This window comes from Cygnus atratus, chromosome 1 (assembly GCF_013377495.2).
Source record: "Cygnus atratus isolate AKBS03 ecotype Queensland, Australia chromosome 1, CAtr_DNAZoo_HiC_assembly, whole genome shotgun sequence".
Classification (NCBI taxonomy): domain Eukaryota; kingdom Metazoa; phylum Chordata; class Aves; order Anseriformes; family Anatidae; genus Cygnus; species Cygnus atratus.
This window is the reverse complement of record NC_066362.1, coordinates 133,164,996-133,177,131: the sequence shown is the minus strand read 5'-3', so window position 1 is coordinate 133,177,131 and position 12,136 is coordinate 133,164,996. Positions and strand designations below refer to the sequence as shown.

At 36.3% G+C, this 12,136-nt stretch overlaps 1 protein-coding gene across 5 annotated transcripts in view; it reads left to right on the top strand.

Annotated features, from left to right (window-relative positions):
* STS (steroid sulfatase) overlaps nt 1-12,136 on the top strand; it is a 120,197-nt gene that overhangs the window by 15,295 nt on the left and 92,766 nt on the right. For all 5 annotated transcript variants that reach the window (XM_035542096.2, XM_035542095.2, XM_035542094.2 and 2 more), the window contains exon 5: nt 9,616-9,768. In XM_035542096.2, the coding sequence (XP_035397989.1) occupies nt 9,623-9,768 (146 nt within the window). In that variant the 5' untranslated portion in view covers nt 9,616-9,622. The remainder of the gene's footprint in view (nt 1-9,615; nt 9,769-12,136) is intronic.

The following is a 12,136-nucleotide window of genomic DNA, read 5'->3' as shown; positions in this document are numbered from 1 at the left end:
TTTTTTTTTTTTTTTGTCACCATGGCAGAATAAAAATAATGAATGAATAATTCTGATCTCTTTGTTCTAATTCTGCATTAGGTCATAAAAACTTGGGGGTTTGGGCTGATCTTTTAGGCCTGCTCAAAATAACATAGTAAAAATATCTCCCTGCCCAAAAGAACGACAGAATAGGTTTGGTTTCACCTTGTAAATGCTAAATAGACCTTTTTTTTCTAAGTGTAAAAATAAAAAAGAACAATTTCATTTTTAATTTGTGACATACTTTTTTTTTTCTGTATTATATTTTTATTTTATTTTACTAGAAAGTATACCATCAAAAAAATTCCAAACAGTTTTTCTAGAGACATATTCATGACTATTTGCAGAATGAGGATACATCAGTCCCTTAATATTTGTTCTATTACAGAAATAAAAACACATAATTTCTGAATTAGTTTTGTGACCAAAGTAACAAAAAAATAGGTTTTCCTTTGTCCTAGAAATTTAAGAGAATAATTTTGGTCATCAATAAGGTGTTGCACTTAACCTTTTCTTCATACTTCTCACTTGTGCAAATGAAGAGAAAGGAAAAGCTATTTTTTAATGTCATGAGCCTCCTGCTCACCAGAAACACCATACATCAGCTGATCTCAGACAGATTTATTTTTAATTTAAAAAGCTTTGCCATTTCTATCTCTGGTAAAAGGCTTGCTTTTGTAATCTGAATGGATTGAATCATAGGAAAGAAAATTTTAGTTATCAAAAATTTGCCTTTGGATCTATTTATTAATTTAATTGGAGTATGGGGAAACAAAAAAGAAGGAAAAACATTTAAACACTTAGGGAAAATACTTTCCTTCCACTTTCCCTGGCTCATCCTCACTTCAGATTCTTCTCCTCCCCCTTTCTAGTCTTCTTCGCTCCAGACACTTCTCCCCTTCCCTTGTTGCAGGTTGCACCCAGTCCCTTCAGAGAGGCAGTGGGTGGTGCAGGAGGATGACGCTGGTGCATAGCATTTTCTTTCTGCCACTCCGTGTTTCTCACTCTTTTCCTAAGATCTGATGTGGGTTCTCCATGGGTTGTGGACCCTTTGGGCCTGTACCTGCTCGGGCATAATAGAGCATCTCCTATTGCTCTGACCGTGTTGTTCCCTCCTCCTCCTCCTCCTCTCTCCTCTCCCCATTCTTTCCCTGTTTTCTCCCCCTCAGTATTTATTGTCCTTAAATATGTTTCCCAGAGGCACCACTGTGGCTGATGGGCTCAGCTGTGTCCCACAGTGAGGACCGTGTTTCAGAGCTGGCTGGAGCTGGGGCAGCCCTTATTCACTTCTCACAGAGGCCACCCTGCAGCCCCTCCGCCCCACCAAAACATGTCCACCTAGACACAACCATTTCTTCTTGATTACTGTAGATACCTCTTAATACAGTAGTGATTAGTCTTTGCAATAGGACGGATTGAACAATAGAGAAATGCAAGGGCTGGTTACAGTATGCTTTTCACCATCAAACGATCAACATATCTATATCTATATATTATATGACAGGTGCACTGCTGTTTTCCTTCCTCCTACACCTGACATGACACAACGAGCATGTGCACCACCATGGCCAGAATGAGCACATCCCCCATAGTGTGACGGGGGGTAGAGGGACACGTGTGATACTTGGGCATGGGGTAGTTGTATCCCAGTGACATGACTAAAAGGTATCCTTTCCACATGAATCGCTGGACAGTGCCCATGCACAATCACACACTTGTTCTTGTCATATGTCAGGAGCTAAGGTGTTTTATTCTTCTGTGACAAGGACCTTGTGAAAGAAGGTAATCAGCTCTAGCAGTGGCTGGCTGGTCACAGGCTGCTTTGGTTTTCCCATGCCTGTGTAGCATGAAGGCAAGAAGGCAGCACGGAGGAGGCCATGAACCACAATCAGGTAACACTCACAGTCATTTGGTTGGTCACCTCTGACAACAGCTTCCTTGAAATATCATCTGGCTCAGGTAACAGCAGGGAATGTAATTTCTGTTCTGTCAGAAGTCTGTCAGAGATACAGTTTATTTGTCTGATCACACTCATGATTGTAACTTAAATACAGGGCCAGCTATAGCTGACTTTATTCAGAGATTAAATTACCAGTATTTTATAAAATAATCCTTGCTGTTGGATGTAATTACTCATATCAATTTTATTTATTTATTTATTTTTAATTGAGAGTAATGAAAGAATAGGGTGTTTAAGAATATTCATCAGATTACTATACACTCTGGGAAGGAAAACTAGTTACATGCCTCCCTTGGAGAAAAATTTTGCAGCTAAAACTCATGAATTGTCCCTAGTTCCATATTTCAGTGGTATTACACAGAGTAAGAAACTGTTACACCAATAAGGTTGGTAGAGCACATTATATTAATGGAAGAGTATAGTGGTTGTTTATTACACAAAGGTGGTTTTTTTGTTATTTTTTTTTCCCCTTGTATTTTGTAGTGAGTGCACACAGGAAACCCACTATCAAGGTGAGATTAATTTTATGTAACTTCGTTCCGTTCATATACATCTAGTCTAAATTAGGTGTTTAGGCTCTCTTTCTACTTTGAGGAAAAAGATCATGAACATCGCTTTCAACATTTCATTTTACCAATCTTAAGAAGAGTTGACTCATCCTCTTAAGGTGCCTGTCTCTTCCTATTAATTAGAGAGGAAGCCTAGATAATTAACTCAGACTAAATGCATAACTTTAAGATGAATAAATTCAGATGGATTGGTTTGCACCATAAGTGCCTAGTTGGTATGCACCATCTAGACATTCAACTTCTACACAGGTAAAATTACATTGCCTGAATGCTGCCTTTTTTCAGTTTTTATATCTGGTACAATAAGCTGTGTTAAGACTCCTTGAGTACTGTCATAATGCAAGCATAAATAACAATAGAGCTGTTTTAAAAATAATAATCTTACACTTTGAGAACAAATTTATGCAAATACAGATTCTCTTTTTTTTAAATAGAACATCATTTTGGAAACAGTATAACATACTGGATCATTTTATTGATGTGCTACTTGCTAACTGTATGTAGCAAAGAAAAATTAACTGGCCATTTCACATCAATTTCTGTAGTAAACCATTTTGACTAGAAAAGTGGTTGTAGATAGAGGGAAGTGCAGTAATATTATGTTATAAAATCCAAAGCTTTGATCTTGACAGACTCCAGAGGATGCCAATGAGTAACTCAGGAAGGGGTTGACCATTTATCTTACTGTCCCTCCAAACAATTACATCGGGACTTACATACCAACCTTCAGATCTGTGCACTGTCCATGTAAAGGCAGTGAACTGGTGGATTTTACTGTCTTAGTCCAGTATTATGTGTGTTATTTTTTGTCCTTATCAAACATTTTTGGACTATGAATGTGAATGAAATTTGACCAATTTGGCTGTGCTTAGGTAAAGATGAAGAGACTAACCAGTCAATGAGGTAATGCTTATGGTTTTTGTGTTAATCCAATTCAAATGGACATAACCAAATTCTTCTGTTAATTCTGCTTGTGAAACTCACAATTTTATAGAACTGTACAATCTTTATCTGCTCACTTATTGAAAAAAAAAAGTATAAAGTTTTTGTCACACGTTCTTCTTTCTCATGTCCATTTGGCACTCCTGTAAAAGGCAGTATTGAAACAGCCATTTCACATATCATCTAGCTCTGGTATATACTAAAAACCTGATTCAACAGCTTTCAAAACTATTCATTAAGCTAGATAACATGAATGGGTTTTAGTTAAGCCCTTGAAGTATGTAAGCAAGTGTCATATTACACTGGTTAATGTAGCATTATAAAGTCCTTATTCTAATAGGCATACATGTAAAAATAGATTTTAATAATAGTGTATGTCAACAGCTTTGCATATTTTGTCATTATCATGTAATATATATTGACGCTGATATGGATTTCAAAAAGGAAGCCCTCTCATCTCTCTTACCTTTCTGTTCCATCAAAATGTAATGGTATTGTATTATATATTTAAGCTAAACATGAAACACATGCTGAGAAACATTGACCTAAAATCCTTTTGAAGTGGTGAACTGCAAAACCAGAACAGAGATCTTTCTTTCATACATGCTCACACATCTTAATAATGTGCAATTACTGAACCAGAAAGATTTCTTTTAGTTTTTTAGAACACTTGTCTATGGGAAATGGCATGATACTGTCATTAGTAGTTATTCATGATTAACCTTTAAAAAAAAAATCTCTCAGGATGGTGGATAACTGACAAATAGGATGACTACCTGTGTGGTCATATGATTCTCCTTTATTATACTGTTGACCAGAGCCCAGAGTTAAAACTAAATTTCTAATGACTAGTTGGCTAACAAAAGGAATGTTGTTAAACATTAATCATGGTAGAGAGTATATGCTCTAATGTGCATATTTTAATTATACAGTCTGGGCTTTTTTTTTAAATTACAAATAAAATAATTGTACAAATAAATTGTACAAATAAAATAATTTTATCTTCCATTCAGGTAACAATTTACTACCAGGAATAATGTTTATTGATGCTGACATTAAGTTCTGTAATTTAGTTGAGATTAAACTAGTAAATCCTTGAGAGATCATTTTTAAAAGATACCTAAACTTAGATCTGATGAAGGCTTTGTGGCTTTGTCTAGATTTGATTCAGACCCAATTAATAGTCATGCTTGAACAAGAAATATATTTGTTTATTCTTATGTTTTTCCAAGTTCATATTAGGTGAAATTTCTGTTAGCTTTTACTAATTTACAGATTTTCATTTCTGTACATTACGTACAAAAAAAAAAAAAAACAATAATATCTGAGGCTAAGTTAATAGGATGTCATAACTGACTTTTTGCATGGTCTTGTGTGTTGCACATGGTCATGTGTGTTGCAGATGCAAAGTAGTGTTTGTTTGTATAAATTAATTTACATTAGGACAGGCCAAAAGGGTATAGTTTTACTTTTCTTGTCAATGTCTTATGACATAAAAGATGCAACAGATTATGGCTGGCTTGTAAGAGAGGAATTAACTGAGGCATTTGAATGAATCTTAAACTAATAACAGAAAGTTATTAATAGTATATAATACTATTATTTGTTAAAATTTAAAGAATTTTTCTTTTGTTTCTCTTGAAGCTGAGGAATTTTCTCTGTAGATTTTTAGAGTTCTCTTTTAGAATTTTAGAGGAGGCAGGGTCATCTTCTAATTTGTTTACAGTGTAGTTGTTATGACACTTAGGGAAGTTTTTGGAGCTCTGGCATTCAGTTAAGTAAGGTAAAATCATTTTTTTGCATACTGCTTAAAGATAGCACAGCATTTTTTAATGAGGTGAATATCTTTAAATCTTGCTTATTTCATCAGAAAATACTATACCTTCAAGAATAAAGTATATTAAGAATTTTCTCAAAGGGTTCTGTGATATTAAAAGAGTACTTTAGAGATAAATCGCTTAATCAGGCTACATAAAAATGCTGCGATGATTTGGTTGGGAAGAGGAGTTTGAAAGATTTTCATATAATCGTTCTTGTAAGAGATGCAGGATAAGGATGAAACAGTGAGCCATATCTTCAGCCAATTGTCTTGAAAAAAAGACAAGTCTTCAGTTTCTCTATGATATGCCAACGTTTTTTTTTAAGAAAACTGGAACTTAAAAGATGTGTTCAATAAATCCATATGAAATATCAATAAATAATGGATAATATCTATTATTTGTTTTCATCCATTGGTTCTTAAACATTTATTATTTTTTTAAACAAAAATACAAATAAAAATATGTATTAGAATCCGAATAATGTAATTTGAAGATTTGTAGAAAAAGTAGGATATGTGTGTATATACTGACATACATGTGCAGACGTGTATGTGGACACATCTATGTATGCATGTATGGATGTTTACATGCAGTAATTAAATTATTGTAGATTGAAACAGCATGTGTGAAATCCAAATTCTTATATGACTTTCAATATAGGAAATAAAGCACCTTTTTGAATTACACAATTTAGCAGCCACCTTGGTAAAACGGGAGGTACTATTAGTCCTATTATACCCTGGGGAAATGAAGCAGAGATTCAAAATTGCACTTATGTGTCCTATACGCAATTAAGCAATAATGTTGACACATGAATCTAGAATATAAAGCCTTCAAAGCTGAAGCCTAATGAAGCAACATATAAAGAATGTTGTGGAAGTCAAAAAAGCAAATTGGTTCAATTAAAAACAAAAAGTGCAAGAAATGCTAATTGGTTCTAAATGGATTAAAATAAATTCATGAAAAAACATCCACAGAGGCCTACTGAATCCCTGTTTTGGACAGGAGAGTATTCTCCTGTCCAAAATACCATAAATACTGACTTCCAAAAGCTAGTAGGCTACATTACTAGAAGAATATACTTGCCAAGTTTCTTGTGTTCTTTCTGTAAACATTTGTATTGGCAGATGTTGGAGAACAAATACAAGGATAGTTGAAAGCTTCATCTGATTTGGTGTAATCATTCTCTCTCTGTTTGGCTTACTTTTCACTGTTGTGTGACACAGATGTACCTCTGCATTCTCAGAACTCCATTCTTATCATATCTCTGCTCCATATTTCTTTGTTGTGGTCTGTTCCACTCAATTTCATCCATCCATTTTTTCTTGCTTCTCATGCACATCCCTTCAACATGCATGCAAGTCTGCTGTGGAGAGACTACATCAGAGAAATAACAGTTGTTTGTATTTTTTTTTCTGTTTCCTTGTTGATTTCACTTCACTATCAGGTGGAAGCGAACAGTCCAAAGTGTGAGAGCCTCTACAGATACTCCTTCAGGATAAATTTTCTATTCTAAAATATTCTGTGAAGATGCTATATAAAATATACAGCTGGAGATATTAAAGTTTGACCTTAAAAGTGATTAATTTTCTTATGTATTTCAGTGAATAAGCTATTATCCTACTGATTTTAGTTTCTACCCCAGATTTGAGATCTCTTTAAAATTCAGGTAAATAGTAGTTAGTTCAGTTCTAAAATATTTCACTATTTAATTCTGGAAAATAAAATACAGCTGCTACTCTGGCTTCTAACAGTAACTCTGCTCTGTAAAAGGAAAATTATTTTTTTCTGTTCATTGGTGACTAAAGACCCCATACATACTCAAAAATACCCCTCTCCATAGCTCCGTACCTTCCAATTAACACACGGGATGTTTTGTTTATATCAGCTGAATTAAACTTTGGAATTACTATTTGTAATACTTACAAAACCGTCTAGCTTGGTGCCTGTAAAATGATGGTTTTATTAGTGGCAGGAGTGTATATTTCTAGATTTTATTCAGACAACGTGAAGCCTACTGCAGTACTGAGGGCACTTTCTGTGAAGTAAATGTGCAGGTCCTGTGAATGTCTGTGTGACTCTGTGTAAAAGTGTCACCAACATACACATTACCCTTTCCAATGTCCCTAGCAGTCTGAACAGCAGGAACGTAAGATTCTTACTTAGGTTGTTCATATGATCAGTGTGTTAGGTGTTAACTTACAGCACATGGGACGCAAGTCACATGTGTTTATCCTTTAAGGGAAGAAAGGTATACCTACAGCACAGGTTAAAAGTGCACTGCAGAAGGTGCTACACTGTTTCCTTAGTATGGTAACTTGAGGAAGAGTTGGGTTAGATGCATCCAGCCAAGCAGAACTGTGTTTAGTGTTTTAAAGTTTGTTTGTGTATTTTCCATGTCTGAGAGAACATAGATTGTGTCCCATGAAATGAACCATCTAATGTTCAGCTGCTGTGAGGATCTTTAGGTGTGGTCAGCTAAGTCTAAACCCCAAGCACTGGCATCAAAGTGAGGTCGATGGGTTTTAAAGTGTACCGTATGCAGTTAAAAATAGCTAATGTACTTATTAGTGTTTTACCTGTGTGTGAACAGGCAAGAAAAGAGTTTAAATCATATTTGCACCTATACTGTCTCACAGAAGGGCAATATTGGGAACCTGAAGTCTAGTTCATCCCCAGTATCTTGATCTCTTCTCATTTTTGTCAGTCCCAAGTCTTCTCTGTGGACTTGGAGCCTCTTTCCAACAAGTTCCTTTCTTCTTCTTTAATCATAGCTTCTCAGCTTTTTCATCCCACATATTCCTACTTCTCACACCTCTTTTCCTCAGTTTCTTTGTCTATCCATTGTTGTAATATCCCTTCCAGCTTCTTAAACCTTCTAACATTTCTCCTTATTTCAAACCGTAATTCTCATTCCAGCTGGGTCTCAAGTTTCCTTCCTTGCTTTTTATTCAAGTCAGAGCAAGCTCTACGAGTTCTGACTACTTTGTCTTTACGGATACTTTTACCCACCACACCTCGCTGATTTATGAATCTGACTCCCTTGATGTCTAGTTTCTTTGTACAGGCTCTTCCAGTTCTGGCTTCTTTATCTTCTCTCCAGTTACTTTTATCTGCCATAACTCACTGATTTACAACTTTTTCTTTCTTGACCTGCTGTCCCCATTCTCTCTGGAAATTCTTGTTTCTAGTTCCTTTTTTCACTCTCGCTTTCAAATTTCTACCCCAACAGAACCTGGAAGGTTTCTTCCAGTTTCAATTCTGTCCCAGCGTAATCCAGTGTGCAGGTGGGACTCATGCCTCATTTGTGTTTGAAAAAGGCTGCCTGAATCCAGAAAAGATAGCAGTATTACTAGGGGCAAAAGAGAGTCTCAGTTCTCTTTTAATGGTTATACCTGCCATAGTCCATCAGAGCCTGAGGCACTCAAGTTCAGCCAGGGCATAGTTAATGCAGTTTAAAGCAGAGATTTGACAAGTCCCTATTTAGGTAAAGTAGTATTCATAGCACGCACATCTACAAATAAACTGTGCTCTTACCGTAAAAGAATATAATTGTATGTAGCACTGTGTACAGTACAGTAGTCTTCCTGTTTGAAGTTGGATAAAGCATGAGCTTTGTTTGTAGAACAATGTGATATGATATCAAATATTTTTACATAATTTTACTATAGGCCCTGATGTTTATGAATATTTTTTTTTCTGAAACATTCCTTTCAGTAACTTGGTAGTGCATCTCTTTATCCCCTTTGCTATAATATTTCTTTCTGTCAAGAAACCGGAGCTGAATTTTTTCCCCTTATTGAAGAAAAATTCAGTCACTTCAGTAGTAAAATTGAGGAACTTTTTTTCTGCAGTGAACCTTGCAAATTTTGTTTCTAAATGATTTCAGTTTCTGTGTTACTCAAATCACATTTATACCTAAAGGAAAAAAAAAAACTTATTTGCTGTGATTTATTGCTGTAGTGCATCTGTGTACACAAAAGTACTATCAGTGAGTTTGTAACTACTTCTTTCTTTGTTTATTTATTATTTATTTATTTATTTAAAAGCTTCATCTTTGTAAAGATTTGGAAGGAGTGATGAGCTGTATATTAAAAGATACATTTTTGATTTTAAAAAATATGAGAGAGAAAATAATGTTAAAAATCTCTTAAGAAAAAGAAGCCAAATAAAAATAGAGAATCTAATTATTTTTTTCCCTATTGAATTCATGGCAATAATAGGACTGCATTAGATTAACAGTCTAATTTTAAAAAGAAAAGTTCTATATATGTTATGTTTTCCTCCTGTTCTTGTACACCAGGAAGAAGATGAGACTCCTTTTATTTCTAACAGTTAGCCAGTATGCCATAAATAGTGTCCATACCTACAGTGTTTCAAATCCCAATGTCGTTTTACTGATGGCTGATGATCTCGGTATTGGAGACCTGGGATGTTATGGAAACAGAACCTTAAGGTATGATGATATGTCTGAGGGGAGTCATAGCTTTATATTTAATTCTTTCTAAGTATTTGTAAATTAAAAGAAAAAAAATGGGAAAAAAAAAACCAACAGAGATTGTAATAGGTAGTTTATAAGTTTCAAAAGTTAATAACCTTTCCACAGAATAGAATATTCAACCTGTGTTCTTTTTTTTTTTTTTAATTTAATAAAACAAAAAGACTTAGCTGATGCATTCACCCTGCTGAAAAGTTGCATCATAAACAGAATATAGCAAGCAACTGTGGTGGTTTCACGCTGATGGTTTGTTAAGCTCCACCACATGGCTTTCTTACTCCCACTCCACAAAAGGACAGGGAAGAAAATATGAAAAAAGGCTCATGAGTTGAGATAAGGACAGGGAGATCACTCAACAATTACCATCATGGGCAAAACAGACTTAGCATAAAAGAGATTAATATAATTTATTGCCTATCACTAGCGCACTAGAGCAGTGAGAAACTAAAAGCAAAACACCTACCCCCCATCCACCTTATTCTCTGTCCTCCCCCCAAGAGGTGCAGTGGAAAGGGGAATGGGAGCTGTGGTCAGTCCCTAATGCTTCATCTCCGCTGCTCCTTCACGGTCACTCTCTGCCCCTGCCCCATGTGGAGTCCCTCCCACGGGATGCCATCCTGCCCGAACTGATCCTGCAGGGGCCGCCCACAGGCAGCAGCTCTTCAAGAACTGCTCCAACATGGGTCCATACCATGGGGTCCATCCGTCAGCAACAGGCCATGTATGACATTGAATAGGTCTCCACCAAATAAAATAAAGGTACTTTTCTTAAATATTACACATATCCTGGAGACACTTTAACGTAAGTGTGGTTATGCCACTCTGAATATCACATTAAAATTTCAATGCAAAAAGATTTCAGTTCTTTCTAGCTGTCCTAGATCAGTAGGTCAGCAGCTAAAATCTTAATTCATAAGTAGTATGCAATTAAATACACATTTTAATATTTCTGTGTAATATCGTGTCATAACATTTAGTTTAACTGGTCAAATTTTTATCAGGTTTATTTTTTTTTATTTTTATTTATCATTTTATTTTGCACCAAATGAAAAAGTATTTGCCAGGCATGCAATTTTAAAAGGTTTTAAAGGTTTCAAAGTGCTTAATTGCTTTTCTCTTTTCCTTTTTATTTTTTTTTTTACGGTAACCACTTTTTTTTTTCCAGTCTATGGGTTGAAATTATGCCTTTTGTTAGGTTCTTGTATGACATCTTAAATTGTTAAATCACAAAGATTAAGAGAAAGAGAAGACATAGTTCTAATATGCAAGAAGAATTCTTGCCAAATTTTGCTTGCTGGCATTCATAAAAAAATCTTTCATGTTAATAGGACTAATGATGACATTTCTCTTAACCACATTTACAGTAGCATAAAAATTCACAAATATACAAAATTCCAATTCTACATCTTACTAATATCATTGTTCTTTTCCTCAGGGTGCTGATCAGTCCATTTAATCTATGGGAAAAAGCTGACCTATTTTAGTTATTTATACATAAATAGAGCTATAAATGAAAACTAATTTATGTTTTAGTAGAATAATGACCATGCATTTAGAAGGAATTACAAATGTGTAAGTGTATATGTGCCTATATAATTTTAAACACCTATGGAAAAGTAAAATAATTATTCCTTTTGTATATATCACTGTTGTGGTGTTGTTACCCAGTTGGACAGCTGAGGACCACCACAACCACTCTCTCACTCCCCTTCCACAAAGGGAAAGGGGGAGAAAATACAATGGAAAGGGCTCAAGGGTTGAGATACGGACAGGGAGAACACTCACTAGTTATTGTCACAGGGAAAACAGACCCAGCACAGGGAGATTCGTGTAATTTACTACCTACTACTAACAAGCTAGAGCAGTGGGAAACTAAAAACAAACTAATAAACACTTTCCCTCCAACCACCCTCTTCTACCTCCTCCCCCCAGGCAGCGCAGGGGAACGGGGAATGGGGGCTGCGGTCAGTCCCTAACACTTCAGCTCCGCCACTCCCTCACAGTCACTCTCTGCCCCTGCTCCACGTGGGGTCCTTCCCACGGGATGCCGTCCTTCCCGAACTGAGCCTGTGGGGGCTGCCCACAGGCAGTAGCTCTTCAAGAACTGCTCCCACATGGCTCCGTACCACAGGATCCATCCCCCAGGAGCAAACTGCTCCAGCATGGGTCCCCCACAGGCGGCAGCTCCCCCCAGACCCCCTGCTCCTGCGTGGGCTCCTCTCCACGGGCTGCAGCTCTGGCCCGGGGCCTGCTCCTGCGGGGGCTCTCCATGGGCCGCAGCCTCCTCCAGGCCACATCCACCTGCTCCACCGGGGGCTCCTCCACG